Source organism: Amblyomma maculatum, chromosome 8 (genome assembly GCF_055883805.1).
Source record: "Amblyomma maculatum isolate TAMU_Amacu chromosome 8, ASM5588380v1, whole genome shotgun sequence".
Taxonomy (NCBI): domain Eukaryota; kingdom Metazoa; phylum Arthropoda; class Arachnida; order Ixodida; family Ixodidae; genus Amblyomma; species Amblyomma maculatum.
The window spans coordinates 116,851,150-116,871,580 of NC_139351.1; the positions used below are offsets into that span (position 1 = coordinate 116,851,150).

The 20,431-nt window shown below is 44.3% G+C and overlaps 1 protein-coding gene across 2 annotated transcripts in view; it reads right to left on the reverse strand.

Annotated features, from left to right (window-relative positions):
• LOC146182276 (uncharacterized) overlaps positions 1-20,097 on the reverse strand; it is a 31,221-nt gene extending 11,124 nt beyond the window's left edge. The window contains exons 1-17 of one of the 2 annotated variants that reach the window (XM_084577340.1): positions 19,942-20,097; positions 18,818-18,862; positions 17,805-17,894; positions 17,233-17,376; positions 15,763-15,804; positions 15,580-15,663; positions 15,414-15,455; positions 14,830-14,889; positions 13,815-14,006; positions 13,152-13,321; positions 12,249-12,420; positions 9,235-9,359; positions 8,052-8,223; positions 6,756-6,818; positions 5,187-5,234; positions 2,731-2,880; positions 768-944 (exon numbers count right to left, since the gene is read on the reverse strand). In XM_084577340.1, coding sequence (XP_084433466.1) covers positions 768-944; positions 2,731-2,880; positions 5,187-5,234; positions 6,756-6,818; positions 8,052-8,223; positions 9,235-9,359; positions 12,249-12,420; positions 13,152-13,321; positions 13,815-14,006; positions 14,830-14,889; positions 15,414-15,455; positions 15,580-15,663; positions 15,763-15,804; positions 17,233-17,376; positions 17,805-17,894; positions 18,818-18,862; positions 19,942-19,968 — 1,803 coding nt within the window. In that variant the 5' untranslated portion in view covers positions 19,969-20,097. The remainder of the gene's footprint in view (positions 1-767; positions 945-2,730; positions 2,881-5,186; positions 5,235-6,755; positions 6,819-8,051; positions 8,224-9,234; positions 9,360-12,248; positions 12,421-13,151; positions 13,322-13,814; positions 14,007-14,829; positions 14,890-15,413; positions 15,456-15,579; positions 15,664-15,762; positions 15,805-17,232; positions 17,377-17,804; positions 17,895-18,817; positions 18,863-19,941) is intronic. The other variant, XM_084577341.1, reaches the window with a different exon arrangement.
• Between the last annotated feature and the right edge of the window lie 334 nt (positions 20,098-20,431).

Sequence of the window (20,431 nt, forward strand, 5' to 3'; positions counted from 1 at the left end):
AGAAAGCAGTTTAAATGAGACTGCAGTCTCATTTACAACTAACGACGAATAACGACTAACGGTGTCACTTTTTATGCCACTAAAAATTAAATGTGGCAATTATAGCACAAAATACTAACGATGCAAGGCATTCTTACATTCTTGATTGTAATTTATGTCAACTCTTATGAGGTACCTGAGCGTTTGCTCCAATTTTGATGTACAAACATATGCAAAAGACGTAGAGCTGAGCTGGAAGGTACAGTTGTCTGTTATACTATGCCTCGTCCTGTCTTACACAGTAGAGGCTCGAGACAGCAGATCATTTCAGTAAATAAAATCCAGACTATGTAAATACAGATATGCGCTTCTACTGGCCTGGCTGGCTGGCAAAGTACAGCACATAAGGTGGAACCAAATGAAAGACTAGTACAATTGACGGAAAATAAACAAATAAGTAAACACTCATCGAGCCTAGTGTAGGTCTAAAACCACTTGAGGAATCACTACACCAACTACCAATTTCAGCATTCCTGAGCCTGTCGCATGCTACTGGCACACCGCCAAATGCTTGCGAGATGTCAGATTTACAAAAGATCTGAATTCGCGCACAGCTTGACTTTAAAAGGTCCTCGACTGAATGCTCCAGTTTGCGCTCACTCCTGCAACCTGCCCCGTGAACTTTTCACGAAGGTGTCCCATGAACTTTCTTAATCAGCAGAAATGGCAGCTGGACTCAGTGAAGAAGATGAACTAGGCCAAGAAAGAGAGAGTGACCAGCAGCTGACCGTGTTGGAGAGTTGCTGGTACTCCGGCTCGGGAAGCCCTGTGGACAAGTGGTCTTCCCGCAGCAGAGACTCTGGTACCAGGCCTGGGTCACCAGCCTGGAGGGCACGCTCAACTTGTGACACCCACGTCTTGAGCTGCACGTGCTGTTCTTCTAGGGCCACGTGTTTGGCCTTCACCTGCCAGTCCAAGGCGCCAAAGGTAAAAGAAATCAGAAAATCACCATGAGCCCGAGTTGAAGGCACGCCTACAAAAGAAAAGTATAATCAATGAGTCAGCCCCCTTATACCCTAAGTAATGCATAGGCTTAATATGTGCAGTGCACCTAGGCATGGTATTATCAACATTACTTTAATTTGGTCAGCATCTGCATTGCTTGCGATGATTTCATTTATCCCTGTAAAGCAACATAAACTACAGCATAATGGGCCACTTCAGAAGAACCCTGAAGCCCTGGTAGAGAGAGAAGCCTGGGTGGAACCGTTGTCGTACAGGCACTGGACGCAAAATGTCATGGCTAAAATATGCATCAGCAAGAGCTCACCAGGTGCAGGGAATGTAGGTGCAGGAGTGTAGGATTAAACATACCCTGAGGACTAACTGCTCTCCTTAAATGCAAGCTTGCTGCCTCGCTATGTTGTGACAACTAGAATATGGATAGGCTGACTTGAACACACAGACCTGCGCCTGATGCAGAAACATTAGCTCTCTAGCCTCGTGTACTTAACAGTTCCTTTGTTCTTTTTTTCCTCTTGACAAGGTGGCTTCAGAGTTAATTCCACTACTTAACAGTTCCTTTGTTCTTTTCTTCCTCTTGACATGGTGGCTTCAGAGTTCATTCCACACAGTGCCTTAGGCATTGGTCTCAACCTCACATCGCCTATATCAACCCACTATCAAACATTCTTGCTTCACTGAGGTCCCTTTAAAGTGCACAAACATGACCATTTGAGAACATATGCCACCCCACCAAAAAGTTGTGGGTGCGCAGACAAGTCAGATAATATTGAAATTTCAACAAATACCGAAATCTCAATCTCAGCATAGCAGAAGATTACATGTTGCCCGAAGCTACTAACTGGTAGTTCAGAAATCTATAAATTTTAGCATTACACTACTGCAATTGCAACAATGTTAAAGACACACTAGAGAACAACGAGGAGAACAATATGGAGAACAATAGCTATAAAACTGTTTTTAAACACTATTCCCAGGAATCTGTCACTTTGCCTGAGCCAAAATTCAGAGGTCAACAGATCTCACGGCACCTGCAAAATCAAATGAACTACCCTTGATCACTCACTCCATAGATGGCACTGATATCTGATACACTAGAAAGCAACCACAGGGAGTAGCTATGTTTCGAGGAAAACTTTAACAGCCTGTAAGATCACAAAGGCTCGAGCGTGCACCATGCAAGGCTGTGCAACAACCTTAATGCTCCACAAGACTGCAGAGGATTTTGTGTAAACAGTGACGGAATGAGACCGTGTACTGCGCGATGGCAGGGTACATTAAAGAATCTCCGGTGGACAAAGCTTTCCGAGCCTGAGTCTATTTAGAACAGTAAACCCAATAAAGAAAACAAAACTGACGGTGGCAAGAACAGCAAGGTTGCGCCAGAATTAGCACCTCCAGACTATACAAGAGCTTGGTTTACTTTGATCGAACCTTCAACCAGTGAAAGACTGAGCCTATTATATAGGTTTACGCCTGAATCTGTATACAGGGTTTAATGTCCGGGACATCGCAGTGGGGGGCTCAGGGTTAGTTCCGGCCACCTGGAGTTCTGTAACGCGCACCGACATCACACAGTGCCCGGGCGCCCTGAGTTCCGCCTCCATTGGAATGCGACCACCACGGCAGAAGTTGAACCCGTGTTCTCTGACTCAATAGTAGAATGCCCTAAGCACTTAGTCACTGCAGTGGGGTTGTTGATGCTTTGACCGGAGAGTGGTGTCCCACCTGGCTGATCTGCAGCTGTGTGTCTTGCTGTGTCTGGCTCAACACCTGCAGCTGGGCTTTCTTGCTGTCAATCTCGGCCTGCAGGGCTGACTCCTCTTGGCACAGACCCTGGAGCTCAGCCCGCTTCTGCTCAAGGTCACGCTCTTGCTCCTGAACAAGCCGCAGCACAAGAATGGCATCAGTGTCAAAGACGTAAGCAAACCACGCAATTTCCATCAATATATATTTATATATACCGGGTGTCCCAGCTAACTTGAACCAAGGGTTACAAAATAATATATTTAAGGTAGATGAGTGAAACCAACTGCATACAACTGCCAGCCTCCTTGCCCACTACAAGCAATTTTTTGTTTTGAAATTACTTAATTGGCTAATTATGTTATTTTTCTAATTTTTTAAATATCCCTTTTAGAACAAGAATGTGAATGGGAAAGTTGGAGAGCGCCTTCAGAAACCCCCATTCCAGTGATTGCGATAACGAAAGCATCTCGTATATCTTTTTTTCCGGGTTCAGAAGAAAGCCAGCGAAATACAAATAAAACCACATGACAAGCCCATTCACGCGCCACGATTGTGGTGCTCTCAGTCAATTTCCATCAATATATATATATACTGGGTGTCCCAATTAACTTCAACCAAGGGTTACAAAATAATATATTTAAGGTAGATGAGTGAAACCAATTGCATACAACTGCCAGCCTCCTTGCCCACTACAGGCAATCTTTTGTTTTGAAATTACTTAATTGGCTAATTATGTTAATCTTTCTAATTTTTTAAATATCCCTTTTAGAACAAGAATGTGAATGGGAAAGTTGGAGAGCGCCTTCAGAAACCCCCATTCCAGTGATTGCGATAACGAAAGCATCTCGTATATCTTTTTTTCCGGGCTCAGAAGAAAGCCAGCGAAATACAAATAAAGCCACATGACAAGCCCATTCGCACGCCACGATTGTGGTGCTCTCAGTCATGGTTTGAGTGAACAAAATCAGCTGCGGCCGTGTCTCCTCGACCCCGTCAAAGCGGCAGGCCGATATAGCTGCGATGGCGCAATGGCTTCTTCGCCCACGTCAGACAGCCGGCCCACGTGAAGGTGCAAGTAGCAACGAGCGCAGCGAGTTGACACCTCGACATTCTAACAAGGCATTTGCATCATCTTCTCTCCCATCAGCGAACGTCACGACAAGCAGATGAGCGATAAGGTATCAGCCACTGAATCTGCGCGTACTGGCTCGGGTAAAGTGGCGAGATGACATCGTGTGACTGGACTCAGATTCGTGCTCGCACCTTCATTTACTGATACTTTATCGCCATCCGCCTGAGGTGACGTAGGCTGCTGGGGTGCGCAGGCCTTGCCAAGATCTCGGTGGCGACGGGCGAGCTCGAGCTCGCACCAACCATCGCCAACATTCCAGCCTGCCGCTGCAGCGGGACCATCGGGTAACGGCCGCAGCTGATTTCGTTCGCTCAAACCACGACTGAGAGCACCACAATCGTGGTGCTCAAATGCGCTAGTCACGTGGTATTATTTGCATTTCGCGGGCTTTCTTTTGAGCCTGGAAAAAGAGATACACGTGAGACTATCGTAATTAATGGAATGGGGGTTTCTGAAGGTGCTCTAAAACTTTCTAATTCACAATTTTGGTCTAAGGTGAATATTTTGTAAGTTAGAAAAATTAATGTAATTAGCTAATTAAGTAATTGCAAAACAAAAAGTTGCCTATGGTGCACAAGAAAACTGGAAGTTGTATGCAACTGATTTCACTCACCTACCTCAAATATATTATTTTGTAACCCTTGGTTCAAGTTGGCTGGGACACCTGGTATATACATAAAGTATAATAACAACAAGGGGACAAAAATTCAGTGCTGCCTAACAACTTGCATCTCTCTTATTTGGAAAGCACGAACTATGCAGGCAAAAAATTCCAAATGCAGCTGTCAGACATGGTGTGGAGGACCATAAAATGCGATGTCTTTATGGCTTATATTTTGCCCTCACTGCGTTCCCCAATGTCAAAAGAAACCGATGCATCTTAACAAGCTCCTTGCAGCAAAATTTCTTAAAACGTTTTTCAAAAACTTCCACACTACTATATTAAATAAGTGCAGAGGCATTTTACACGAGCTCAAAAGGCATATTCAAATTTAGGAAAAATATCCACATGTTCCATAATAGTTTCATAGTTGCAACTTCTTTAATACAAATATTTTTTTTTCCAGAGATTTTTTCGACCTCAAAGTGCCACTCAGGACAAATTGAAGTTTGGCCATGTTGACAGATCACCATGTAATAATGGCAGCCTCTACTTGCATTTAAAACAAAGCTTTTGTAAGCAAGCCGCAGTAAGTTTTTCTGCGCGAAGCAACTGGAGACGCTTTGACATCGGCAGCCATAAGGAGGTGACAAGACAAAACAGAACGAGCACATGCACACAAGAAGGTTTTCTGTCACTCACCTCTAAGAGCTTTGCCTGTTCTTCGAGCTGCTTCTTCAGTGCAGTGACCTAGGCACACACAGTGGCAAATTGCAGTAGCATCGCATCAGGCAACAACCCAAGGAAAATTTGATTCTTTTGAAAGAAGGCTGTGAGAATGTGCAGAGAGCATAAATTGGAACACGAACTCCGGAAAAGGCAGACACATGCGAAAGAAGATGGGCAAGCATGCAAAGAACTGTTCAGAACTTTGGAAGTTCTTGTAGCAAAGGAAGCACCACTCTACCAGCACATTTGTGACTGCTATTACTGCATTTCGGAAAAACCCAGCTTTGAAAAAAAAAAGCTTCCTTGAAATTAGTCAGAGAGTGATCGACAATAAAGTACAAACAGGCACAGTATCGTTTTGTCCAAGCGTACTTATCGGTACTGCGGAATAACAATGGGCGAGGTGGCAGCGTGCCCTGACCAAAAGCGACCTAAATATTTCAGTGCCCTGACCAAAAGAGGATGCCCGCAGAAGCTTTTATTCAGTACCTATTTTGGACTACCGAAATCCGTTTCCTGGAAGTTGAAGTTCAGAGCTTTGACCACATAATTCTTCCCATGCTCGATATTGCGTACAAGTGCCGAGAGCTTCATCTTGATTGTCAATCAGTATCGATCAACTGCTGTGATCTGTTGTTAGGAGCACCACTGAAACTTCTCTGCGATGTGTGACAATAGTCACTGATGCTTTACAAGAGACCCGTTTAGGCTCGCCTACAATGATAGGTACATGCTAAGAGACATTCGTAATAGACCACTAAAATGCAAGATAAAACCAAATGCCCAAGTTTTAATGGAAACAGAGTCGGGGATTTTATGTGACTATGGCCAAAGCACAGCTAACCCTGAAGTGAGTACGCCTTAACAAGGTTTTACTGCGCTCGTCACTTATGCCTACTGCTATTTGAGTTGCGTATCAGTTACAGCTCGTCACCACACTGGAATGCATGCGAGTAACCCATAACAATGCTCCTTTGATATGTTCTTCACGTTCCAAACCTTAAAAGTAGCTCTGGAACATTTTACGTCAAAGCTGCCATTTTCTTGACATCAATGTCCTTTCTCTCTTGTTGGCTTTGTTCTTGCGCATGATGGTATACCGGTACAGGTGAAGTGCAGAGCTTTCAACACGCCCGATGATGCTTGGCCAGTCATACATCATAATGCCACACACAATCTCTAAAGCTCCCTTAAAATTGTATTCAAGAGTGGAAATTCTTTTTATGCATAGCAAACAGCATGTTGTGGCATTTACCCCAAGGAAGGAAACAAGGCAGACATTACTCACAATGCATCACACAACGTGCATTTCATTAAACATACTACAAGGGCATTAAAAATCCAAGAAAAGCTTGAGTAATTATTAAGGTGATGCTAGCCACTGCACAAAATCTTTCACTCATGCAAACAGAGAAGAGGGATTGTGCATTCATAAAAATGAAGAAGCAGGTGGCATGCCAGCAGCGGACAGGAATTGGTCTAGGCTCAAAGAAATTTAAAAAAGAAAAAGTGAGAAATGCAAAGTAATAGTGGTATGTATACCTTCGCTCGCTCTTCTTCAAGCTCGTGTCTAACTTCTGTTAAGTTCATATCTAATGCTGCTTTCTAAAGAAAAAAAAGAAAAAGAAAAATACATGCACATCTATTTACGATCACATTCAGGGATCATGCATGTAGAAATGCCAAAATCCACAAAACTAAAGGGAAAAAACAATGCCAACATTTGTAGTGCGAAACCAACAATTGTGGTGTCAAGAATGTTGGAGTATGAAAGCATCAGAAATATGCGATTGTGTTCTGCGGATGGCAATATTCCAGCTACACAATGCATACATAGAATAAAACGGGGAAAAAGGCTGTGGTTGCCTCTTCGCTCAGGCATGCATTCAGGGAAACAAAGCACTTTGCATAGGATCTAAATAAGCGGCAGTGAGGGTGCTACCGGAGGACGCACAATGCACACGGTGCAACGAGGCCTCAGCAACACACAGGCGTGCAGCACTCTCTTCAAGTGCGCAACAGCAGGGGTAAGTCTCCTCCACAATGTACACACTGTGAGCACGCTCTTGCGCAGTCAAGTTCTTAATAACTTGACCATTGCCACCCAAGAAAACAAGCGAGGGATTTTGTTGTGCGTCGCACTTAGTTTCCTTGTCACGGAAATTAAATTTCAATGGCTCATATGAACAAAAAAAACAATAATGCTAAGGCAGACCTCAAGCTTCCCCACCCTTTACTTAACACGTTCTACTTCCCCTGTACCTCACCACTGGCTAGCATCACTGAAAGCTCAAGGAGAGCAGCATTTTTGCAGTAAACTAGGAGGCACGCCCTTTCATATATTCCAATACCAAACAGAACTATAAAAGAAGAAAAGTTAGCAGCCGGCCTTCAATTTATTTCACTCTGATTCAGAGTTCGAAAGAAAGAATTCTCGTGCCACTCTGAGCCATCACCAGAAGGTGGCGACCAAGTGTTTTCATCTCCACTATGCATGGTGCAAAGGCGGCTCTTAATCGGCACGTTAGGAAGCATGGGCAAGCACAAGACACCCCATAATAAGTAACAATTGCAGCACACTAATCGACAAATTCAGCAGCTAACTACAAACACAACCTAAAGGAGTCATTCTGTGCTCAGAAAAAACAGTACTACAGATGGCCACATAAGTTTTCTTGGGCTTTCTTTGCCGACAATCGTTTTCTCATCTACTTGCTACCGGGTGATCTTCCCGTGACATTCTCGCATTCTCGTAAAATAGTGTGGAAAAATAAAACAAAATAAATGTTTCAGCAAAAGCCTTCTAGCAACTACGTCGAGATATGCCCCGTGAATCACCTGAGCGCCGAGCTCGGAGAGTCGCTTCTGGGCCTCCCTCTTCTGCGAGTCCAGCTGCTTGAGCATGGCGGACACTGTCTCAATCTCGGTCTCCAGGTTTCTCAGCTCTGCACTCTTGGTCCTCAGGTCTGTCTCGGCCTGCAGTATCTCCTGCTCTAGTGTTGACTTGTCCCTATGAACACAAACAGCGCACACGAGAAAAAAAAAAGAAAAGCCCACATTTGGCAACACATTTCCAAGTTATCATTACAGTGTTTTCGACTTTGGGTCAGGGCAGTTAGAGAAAGACCAATCACATCTATTTTGCTCTCAAAATAACACATTTAATACTTCGCGATTTTAACCCTTGCAACCAGCGACATAGCCACACACTTGTTTTTTAAATAAGTGCTTTACGTTGATGGTCGTGGGGCATGAACACAGATGTGATCATTCAAACACTATAAGACCACCTGAACCTACTACTACTGTTGTAGATGAAAAAAAAAAATGAAGAAATAAATATTGTGTGATTAGCTCTACAGGACCCAGCTCAATCAAAAACGTTTCACAGCTAACAAGAAACAACATTCCACATCACACGAACAGATGCAGAAGACCCCGTCATCTCTTTACATCAATATATTAATGCGCGGTTTCTTTCCTGCATTCATTTGTTTCGGACTGGACCTCACATGATATTTGGAACCAAACTACTATTACAAATACTACTATTGCAATTTCTTCTTTCCTTGCTGCCCTTGGCAAAGCCCTCTGCGACCTTCCCTACCGGAAATCTGCAAGCTACTAGGAGAAGCCAACATTTCAATGACACTGGGGCCACGCAGTGAACATGGGTAAGGGAGATGGTAACTATAAAAAAAAAGACCACCTGATCTATGCTGCCCATCTCGGTGTGGCTGCCCCATCAAGGACAAATTTTTTCAACTATCTGAAGTTTCTGGGAAAGCTGATAGTGGATGCAAATAAGTTATTAACCCCTTATTGCCTAGCACTGCATGTAAAATAGAGAACACTTCACCTCGTATATAGCATTCAAATCACATCTACCAATTTAGTCCCATCAGCTGCTTACCAGCATTTCACTGTCATTCTCTATATATGTAATACATCTTCATCATCCACAAATTCAGTAGAAGTGAACAGAGAGCAAATGCAACGAAGCAAGTGAGGAAACACTTGCATCTGCAGTGTCTTCATCTCTTCAGTGATCATGTCAAGTTCCTTGTTCCCAGAGCTTGGGGCTCCCACGGGTGGTGGTGTCGAACTGGTTAGCCCTTCCAGACCAACGAGAGGACCACCTCCGTCCTGAAAGCCAAGATAATATTTGCAGCTGAGTATAGAAGAAAACTTTTTGAATCATGCTAGTGTTTACTGCGTTCATGGCTGAGGCATCGCCAGTCAGAACCTGCATGCATGTCCATACATCCCAGCAGTTGTTATACAGTCAAACGCCAGGTACATTGCGCTTTAAGAGAACTGCAAAATATTTCAAGCTCAATATATACAACTCAGCAGTGAATAACATTACCCGCCACCTAGAGTGCTCCCTCTGAAGGTCCTTGCTCTAGCGGATGCACTTACCAGCTTGTTCAATCACTGATCTCTTAATTTGTGCCTCCGTTATCTCATACATACTCATTAGCAGCATAGTCATAAGCTATCATATCAATGTGCAAGGCTCTCCAATATAGATATGAGACCGTGCTTTAACGAAGCCATATCAATGTGTCACCCAAAGGCGAATGCCCGACCACATCACCTTTCAGAGGCGTGCTTGTGCTGTACCCACAACACTAATGCCGGCGCTATGTTTTTTGCTGAATGGGACCCCTAATTGTATTGCATTAAAGGACTATAGACACCAAATTTTGGTGGCATTTTTCTTCTTGCTAATGATGCGTAAGTCATTCCTGTATATCGATCCGCATGCAGTTTTCGCCTACAACAGCTAAGTAATTTATAATTGAAATTTCTTTTCCCCCCAGTTTCGGTTTCGAGAGCCGAGAGATGGCTGTGACGTCAAAATCATGTCTTGATGCGTGGCAAGAAAAAACAGCGATATAATCGCTCATTCTTCACTTGTAGTGATCTCTGTCCCTGAGGAAGGCTGTTTTTATCACTGCAGTGAAATCAAATGACACAGCAATGATAATATCGCTGTACTTTCCTCCCTCACGTGACCTAGACTTGACTGTGATGTCACAGCTATCACTCGGCTGTTGAAGCTGAAACCGAAACAGGTGAGAAAAGAAATTAGATTATAAATGATTCAGCAGTCGTAGGCGAATGTGATGTGGTGATCCGTGTACAGTAATGTCCTAGGCATCATTACATATGATAAAACACGAACCCAAAAGTTAGGTGTCTGCAGTCCTTTAAAATGACACCACCAACCGAAGCTCCTGCCAGTTACATGCCGCTTTCCTCACACCACATATTTTCAGTTTTACGACTACCCGTGTCAGGGCGGCTGCCAGTAGGGCAGCCTAAGGCTGCACTCGAAAACTGCTCCCCGTATGAATTAACCCATTCGCTACCAAAGGCGGCGAACCGTCATGGACGTGCACAGTGGTCATATTGCCAAAGCTGTTATCAACTTCATCGGGTAGGCCGGGCGCCTGTTTGCAGCGATTTGTAAGTTGCATTTAGATGTTGGCCATGCATATTTGATGGACATTACTTGTTTGCTTTGTCAACAGATGGCAGCACTTTACAGTGTTGTAGAAACCTGTAGAGTTTTTTCTTCACTGTTTAAAGTGGGTGGTAAGGAAAGCCATTTCATGCACGCTGCATGTGGCAGCAAATGGGTGCTACTTGCAGCAGCATGGCACGCCATTCTGTATGTCCCATATTTCATTAAGAAAATTTTGGTATATGTATTCACAAGTGTTATACTTCTGTATGGGATTGCCAAAGGAATCCTTCAATATAAGTAATAATTCGATGTAGTGAAAGCTCGTTAATTCAAACCTTGTTAATTCAAATTTTCGGATAATTCGAACTAACTACATGGTCTGGTCAAGCTCCATAGAGCTCTGTGTAGAAAAAAACCGTTAATTCGAACGCGAGTCGGTTCCACTACGAACAATTCTAACTATGTGTGTGCCGCCCATCTGGGCAGCTTGGTGCACACACGTGGCCAAAGGAAAAAAAAAAAAACTCCGCGAAAGAATGCCATGGTTAGAGGCTGCGCAATGTCCAAAACCGGGACAGAAGGTAAAATCAGGCAAGGCTTTAGGTAAAGCCATGGAAGAGTGGGTAAAGCCTCAATGGCGCCATGACCGCCCAGGCGACCAGCGTCGGAGGGTAGGGGTTGGCAGCTGCGGCGATGGCTGCCTGCTCTATTTTCCGCGCAAACTCCGAAGCTCGCAACTAAATACTCGTTAATTCAGAAATACGGATAAGTATGTCAGCGCAGCCCCAGTCAATGCCCTTGAAAGGCTACGACTTCGGACAGGCGCTAAGGGTTATGCGGGAAAAGCATTTTTTTTGTTTTTGCGAGTCGTCCATCCTTTCATCCATCAATCAACGAAAGCACATGGTCAGACTCAATCATGACGGCAGCTTTTAGCACTTTTAGCATCGTTCGCTTCAAAAGACATTTGCTGCTATCACGCTTCACAATCATTAAGTGGCAGTAGACGGTGCCTGCTCCAATCGCCCATGGCATGCTAAAGCGAACATACTGAAAATGAGGCTTGCACAACCGGACAAACGCTGGCACTCTGCCAAGTTCGCCTCCCCCCTTGCTACAGCCAACGTCTAAAGGTAAACACACCGTGTTTACCGTGTTGGCAGTGCGCAGAATCTTGCGCACTGCCAAGAAATGCATTGTGGACCGTGACGGCGCGAAACAGAGGAATGAGCTAACGGTGTCACCTTCTTTCTTCTTTAAATCTGAGAGGAAAATCGGGGGGTATCATGAGAGCGCGTTCGTTACGTGAGTAAATACAGTAAATTTACTGTATTGCAAATGGTTCTAGTCCATTCTATAATTCAAATTTTTTCCCCCAGTCTTGTGAAGTTAGAATTAATGAGCTTTTACTGTACATCCCCATTTATTATATATATATATCCTGAATCAACTGCATGTGTCAAAATGACAGATTCTTCAGCATAAGTGCACACACAAACAATAAAAATCTCTGCACAACTGACGTGTCCGGCTATTCGATCACGGAGACAGTAGCTTACCAGCGAGCCAACTGCTGAAGCCTGCAGCTTGGGCCTCAGTGACGGTGGGACCATCTCGGGCGTCAGCATAGCAGGCAGTGATGCGCCTTTTGATCTCTCGGCCACCAGATGCATGGCCAGACCAAACTGCTCGGCATTCAGGGTCCCATTCTGCTTGGTGTCACAAAGATTCCTGCGTGGCAAAGAGCAGCGCCATGATAAAATTATGTACTACTACGTACCACAGTCCAAAACACAAGGCAGGAGTTGAGCTACAATAAGCTGTGCTAGCTAGTGAACGTGCATCTAGGAGAAATACTTCACTAGCAGTACCCAAGGACGAATTACCACTTGTGTTATCATGGTACCGTTGTTTGTTTTTCCTTAAAGTACAAGGTGGAAGATACAGCCTACCCTAATTCGCAGATCATCAGGTATGATTCCATTTTTCTTCTCGCAGCTTCAGTCAGTTCACCTTAATTAAAGCAATACAACTTGCGAGTGGGTGTCTCTCCCTCTTTCTCTTTCTTTGTTTGCTACCACTGCCTATGTGGTGATGGAAGCTTCTGTAGTGAAGTAGGGTGCTGCAGATAGGAACCCATTTGCACATTAAAATAAGGTATACATGAAAGAACAGGGACGTCTCACTGAGAACACAACACACAAACGATGTTGTCAATTGTGGTGACCCACCTTGCTCCATTTCCTTAAAGTCACTACATTCCCTGAATGAAAAGTTAGATCCCCAGTTATTACCAATGTAGAACAATGCTCAGCAGTTCTGTGAATGCAGCTTGGTATAAATCTGAATAAGGCTACACAGGCAATACCTGCTATTCAAGTTCTTGTCCACAACAACAAAGAAAAATGGGAACCAATACTAACAGCAAAAGCTGTCAAAACATGACCAATCCACCTGCTCACCAAATCTGAGCCAGGTCAGCCTGCGGCAGCCCCGTCTTGAGGAAGGTGCCCTTGACGTCTGCTCCGCTGACCAGTCCGTCCATGTCAGTGTCGAGGCCGATGAACATTTGGTTGAACTTGGTCATCTCGGCCGCACTAACCACCCACGGGATTGGGGGCTTGTGGAGAGCCTGTTGCAGGAAGAAAGTTTATGCAACTTTTGATTCCAGACCATTCATTCTTTGCTTCATTGCATTCCCGCAGAGGTTATGCCACCTGAATTGGCCTGGCATAAAACCAAAGCTTTCTGTGAAAGTTTGGTGCAAAAGGAAAAAAAAAAAAAAAAAATAGTGGCACTGGCACTAATGGTTGCACAGTTACAACATATAGCAACAGCTCTCGATTAGCACATGTCAGCAACCGGTGCTTAGTTCACCAGGCTAAGACCCCTGTGCTAAAACCCTGTAAAGACCTGTGTAAAACTAACACACCTGAGAGGGATGAAAGGAGCTGTACGTTACCATTGAAAGGCCGATGGCATAACTCATACATGGCTGAGTCATGCCAGACTGATGGGTAAAACAGTCATATGAACGGGGTCAAAATACCAAAACATGACGCCATTGGCAGTACCAGCAATACAAACCCAGCAGGCATTGAAGCAAAAGGACCCAAATCACTCACGTTATGCAAGGCAACGTCAGCTGAGCCAACTGACGATGGTGTGCTGGGTCTTCGTCGCAGTCCAGACATGGGGGAGAAGTCTGGCGGTATGGCCATGGGCAGCGGACTCTGCTTCGACCGAGGCACCAGCACAGGAGGCAGGACACTCGGGATGGGACAGTTGTCCAAGGCCTTGTACACTAGGTGCATTGCCTGCATGCCGATGAGGAGGGGCGTTCTTCCGGTATCAAACCCTCGATGCACACAAGTACACCCGTGGACAAAAGTGGTATATTCCACGCGCTGCCAGCCAGATTTTTCCAACAGAGAAGCAATTATTTACGAGATATGCATAATGTGCCCTCCTTGATATACTTGCCACCTTGTCCAAGCAATTTTGGGTGGCACATTTTTTTATACTGAAAAAAATGCGATCGCTGCTGTTCGCTTGGAGTATACCACTTTTGTCCACAGGTGTACCTACTAAGCTTGGGTTAACGAGACCCGATTCCCTCTCTAGGTCAATCTGCATTAGGCAGATTATTAAGTAGCTGCCTAAGGTTTTAGCCCCAGTAAGCACGTACCAAACAGAAAGCGTCTGCCCCTATTTAAGACAGGCCTCAATCTCAGCCCCCCCCACCACATCACAGGACTACAAGGAGCTACTTCTCTATGAAACTACAGCACAAGAATGAAAGAGCATCCTATGCTAAATTCTAAAAAACGACTATGCTTAAACCATAAAGTAACTTTACTTGACTGCAAACATTTAGCTTATCACTAAAAATCTCCATTTCAAAGCGGTTGCACTAAATATGAGCGAGCTCTCATGATTTCCAGGACATAATTTTGAGGCAGGCTGTCAAGCATATCTTGCATGGAGCTCGTTTTCCATGAGTCACGATATTGAGTTTTACCAAACAGGAATCATCAGTGCATTGCAGAAGGCCCAAATGCTGTTGGGACTAAGCTGGAATCATTCTGGAAGTTGAAGCTCCCAACGGCCGTCCGCTGAGCCATCGACGATATTACTCACCACAATAAACTCCTCCTCGCTCAAGGCACCGTCCTGGTCAACATCACTTAGGTCCCAAATCTAGAACAAATTCAAGAAAGAAATGAGCGGGAAAGCCAATCGACTGCAATGCAACATACAGTGATTTTAGAACGTGTTACAGGCATCCTGGCGGCTCTGATGAAGGTGTCCAAGATTCAATTTGGGGGAAAAAAAATTGTTTTCTTTTTGGTGGAGGGGAGGGGAAGCCAAAGTAATCTGCACCTCAGATTTTTATTCAATATTTTAAGACTGCTGTATAAGAGGTAGCATTCCAGTCTTATCGGCTAAGGCAATATTAACAAACGCTCCCTTGAAAAAGGACAAACAGGCAAATAAATATCCAATGCCAACAGTTCAAGGGGGCAAAATAATGAGACAGTAAATAGAGAAAGCTATAGTAAACTTACAAGAAAGAGCAAATGAACGTTCAAAGACTATAGGGTAGGTTGAAAATTTAATTGTGTCACAGCTTTACTCATTGAAACAGCAGCAGTAACAAAAAAAAAAAATGCTGCACCAAAATTCATACTTCATTTTTTGATTATGTTTAACTGAACACCTACCTTGCCCAGCACATCTAAGGGAAGCTTCGAGTTCAGCATCACCTAGGAATGAGGCATACAGCATTGTTAATTTGAGTCCCAGCCATGGTCATGTACTTAGATGTACGTGAAAAACCAAAGCAAGACTAAACCAAAGCCAAAGTCAAGCCAAAGCAAAGTGTCTCACCGGCTTCACCTTGGTGCCAGGCAGCTTCCCACTAACAGGCCCCAGAGAGTTGAACATTTCCACATATTTTGTGTGTTCTAAGGGCTTTTGGGAAAGACAAGGCAGAAACAAACGTGTGCTGCTACAAAGGAACTTTCAAAGACAAAAAAATTATGTAAAGCATGCACAAGCGCACTTCCTTACCTTCACTGACCAGTCTATGTTGGTGCTGCGAATCTGATCTGCCTGCAGGAAGAGAAAACATTTCCTAGAATTATTTTACACCCAGAATTATTTTAGAATCCAGACCTGGCACACAAATATCTTATTCATTTTAATCTTACTTTAACATATGGCAAGTTTTGCACGTTTCACGTGTTTCCACTCCCGTTGTCGGTAAAGTTGATGAAATCTCTGAAATTTACATTAGATAGACATGTCCTTGATTTTGCTTCAACAAAGCTAACAACTTCACCCCCAAACTAGCAACAAATAAGCTAAAGTGCAAACAACAGAACAGAATCACCACGTTTATTAAAGGCTCGCAGAAGTGTGTGCTTACAAACAATATGTATAAAAACTGTGCGGTGCGTAACGCCACAATAGAAAGAAACTTGAAAAACTACAACATTTCAGCAAACTCTTCACTGTGAGGCAAATTTCTGGAAAGGAAATGGCTACCACACCATATAAAATCCATCGTTTTCGCACAGACGTTCCACCCATGCCCATCTATCTCTCCTTCTCTGCCCCTTTTCAAACTTCACTGGTTGAAAGCAAACCACGAGGTTTTAGTGCGCGTTCACATTTTGTGCTAGCGACAGGTGCAACAGACAGATGGCAGCACCTGTCAAGTACGCAGTTGAAAGTTTGCATATGCAATCAGTGCCTCGAGGAATCGGAGCACACATTTCCCAAGCAAGCTTGTTTTCGACGCGTTTCCTGGATAGTAGACTAACTTTCAGGCACTCCCTAGAAGACATTGTGAAAGACAATGTTGATCCTTCTTTGAGTGTGAAGATTCTAGCTTGTCTTTCTAACTGCAAAGCTGTGCTTAAGTGAGAGTTAAGCGTAATTATTAATGCGAAAGCGTTACTTCGCTATGTTCCCAGATTTCTGTCCGCAGACCGTGTCCGCAAAATCGAGTCCGCAGCAGTTCGGTAATTGAGAAGAGGTAGAGGTTAATGAGTGGTGTTAATCGATAGAGGCTGCCGTAATGTTGCTGCAGAACAAATAATTAGGGCAATGAGTTAATTATGTAATTAATTACAATAACTGGTTCACAGGAAAGGTGCAGTATCTTTCACACTTGTTCTGTGGACCCCTGAACCACACCATAAAGGAAGGGAGGAAGGTGGGAGTGAAAGCGGAAAGAGAGAATCGCACAACCGCAAGTAGAGCCAAAAAAAGAGCATATGAAGGGATTGGCGTACAACTTGAAAGTACCAAAGACTAAAATAGGTAAACAAGAAGAGAATTAAGCTACTAGAAACAACCAGAAGCAACCAACAGCAGCATCCATGCTTTCGCGTTACTCCAATGCAGAAGTGCTCTTTATTTTTCTCTAGTTTCACTGTAGAAAGCGAGTAAGTAAGGGCTGCACTTTTCTTCTGCGATTACGATAGGCCTTTACAGGTGCAAGTACTATAAGGAAACCACAGAGAAGGTTCGTACCATGTTTGGTGCAGGCACAGGAAGAGTCAGATTTGCCAGTGCAGGCGCCTTGCCATTCTGCACAAGAGCTACCAGCTTGAGGGCAACGAAAAAGCCCCGCTTGTCGAGGAACCCCTTCCCGCCTGCGTCAGCAAGGTCCCAGATCTGCATAACAAAAAAAATTACAGGCCCCCGCAGCACAGCACAGAAAAGCAGACAAAACTACACAACAGCGAGCAGCTACACAGCATAAAATTCTTCGAAAATATTTTACACCTCGCAGGTTTCACACCCACACGCAACACTCATTTCTCTACTAGGCAGAAGTTTCTACAAGTAATCAGGTGGAAAGCCGGCTGTAAGTCCTGCAATCCAACCTCTCTTCTAAAACAAACTTAAAAGACAATTGTTGCCGGGTGAAAAAGATTAACAGCAATTCCAATCAATGCTGACACCTCAACTGTTGGAGTGACCACAGGTAAGAATGATCTATGCTGAGCTATGGCGACTGCTGGAATCACTGAAGTAGCTTCGAACTATTCAAGCGGTTTTATCATGCTTTAAAAAAAAAAACATGACGAATACTACCATACCTTACTAAGAATGCCGTCTGCAAGACCAGACCGCTTCAAGAATGCAGCAGCCTCAAGGGCCCCAACATGATTGATGCCCGCTGGATCCACCTGTAGGCATTGACCATTTGTGTCACATTTTGGTATAGTCATGAAATTTCCATGAAACAGCATCAAAACAACCTCTAAACACTTGTTACTGCATTAATGCGGGTTTGTTGTATATGAAGGTGCAACAAACCGACATGAATTCATGCATTTATGTGAAAATAACAATGATAAAAGGGGCAACAGGTAGATGTAGCATGCCATAGGAAGCATTAAATAAGCACAGACAGTAAATCTTTGCTTTCATGCTTTTACCTTCAAATGATGTGTTAGACGCTAGTATGCACGGATCACTCCATCATATTCCTCTGCGATCAGTAAATAACTTATAACCGATTTCTTAGTAAACAAGTATAATCACAGATATGTAGTTTTAATTCACTTTAAGGCTTAAACCAGTCTGCTTTAAGAGCAGGGATGGCAACGAGTGATGAATAAGTGGTTATATTGTAATTTTTTTTTCCATGCCTCACATGACTTAACACTATATGCATCACAGACACTGCCAGGTTGATCAAATGTAAACAGGACGCAAGGAGAAATTTAAATATATATTATTTACCAGTCGTAGGCAAATGCCACTCGGTAATCTACTTGAATCTACAACAAAATAGATTGTAAAGGAAAAGTCTCATGCTATGCCAATGCCTCATCGAGGTGAAATGCAAGTTAAACATTCCTGAACAAACAAGACCACACATCCCGAATATGCACTGAAATGTGTTCTGCTCTTTTTAAATGCAGTAAAGTGAACAAAGTTCTACACCGCCTAACAATCCAAGCACACGGAAACAGAGGGTGTGGCCATGCAGAAAAAAACATTGCAAGTGAAATGAAATATACAGCTGTGCTCATGAAGTTGGATGAACTGCTGTTGTCTGAGCTAAGGACATCAATTACTCGGCGCAGAAGAAAAGATTACGTACCTGCTGATAGAAAGCCTCATATATTGTGGTGTGATTTCCAGCAATCTGTAATGGCATGATTCACGAACTGTTGAGATTTGAAGCACGGTCTGATAACGGTAAACCAGCATAAGCAAGATGACATGCAGAAGTAACAAAGCGAAAGTAGGCAATTAATCTGCCCCGCTGTGCGCGGGCGACGCGAAAATCATGAGCAAATGTTTGCTACTGCCACACCAACTGCAGCAACATTATACTGCCGCGTGTGGTGTTATCTGTGTTGTCCTGTGCCGGTTAAACTCTGCGAAATGTTATCTTTACTGCCATCCGCGCGAAGCTTGGGCGTACCTTATCAGGCCAATTCTCAAACAGAACGCTTTTAAACGTACTCGAACAGCCAGAATCTCGCCACAAACACTGACCCTAAGGAAAACCGACACACAACCGAAACCGATCCGCAAACTGCTCAATGCGCGCGACAGTCCTGCTGGCGTTGAGTGACTGCCGATACCGAAAGCAAGCTCGCTCATCAAATTCCTTGTATTAGTCTTTTGCCAGCTAATTCCTCTTCACGCAACACACTGAAGGAAATAAGGGCACCATAACGGAGTTAACTTGGCACAATTGAAGACATATGAAAAGGGCACGGTTTTAGGTGTGTCGGCGAGGAGCATAAAACAGTCAACCAAGGCCCGGCTCGACCATGCATGGATAAACTACGCACAACTTCACGCTCGTGTAAACACTACTTCTACAAGCAGGCACGTCCGCTCAACGCCGTCGCACGGCCCGAAAGCATTCCGATGTTGACACATCCTACAACGACAAGTTGGTCCGCCAAAAACGGACCACTGATGTCTGACGGCTGCTCGTCAAGTTGACGGGTGGAAACGCTGCAGATGTCAGCGAACGCGCTTCCTGATGCTGTGCGTTCCGTACAAGGTTCAAGCGACTGCGGAACGCAGAAAATGTGCTGAAAATTCATTTTACAACGATAATTAACCCTAATCGAGCGAGTCTCCACGGGGTCGTGCAGGCACTGCACACTCCGCCCCCTCCAAATAGCCACCTTGTTTGCGGGCGCTCAACCGCTCAGAAGTCTCGGCCCCTTCAGCGGCGCGTTCGCCAACTCGCAACGGTCTTACCTGTGCGAGTGTGGGAAGGGCAGCCATCGTAACAACGCCGAGAAAATCGCCGACACCTCCGTAGCAGGAGAGTGCGATACGACTGCGGCTAGATTTCCGTGATCCTTGGCTTGGCAAGGTTGCTGGCCGGCGCTCGCACCTGGGACGGTTTTAGCGCTTTAGGCTTTCAGTGCTACCCGCGAAATAGTCATCCAATGTATACCAAGATAATATTAAAAGGATTATAATTTTCCTACAACAGGTGCTAGATTCCTCAACGGCTCCAGTGAACACCTTACCGAAAGCAGCTGCACTACAAAATAGCCCGTCCAATCCACCTATCGTCGCGCTTCCTGGAGGCCGGTAATTTTGAAATCAAGTTAGCTCTATGGGAATATACTAGGCAATATACTGCGGGGAACGGAACTTGAAAACCGAGAGGAGAAAAAGTTAACTGGGGTGGAGAGTGGCTGCGAGGAACGGAAGATGAAAACTGTGAGAAAAATATTTA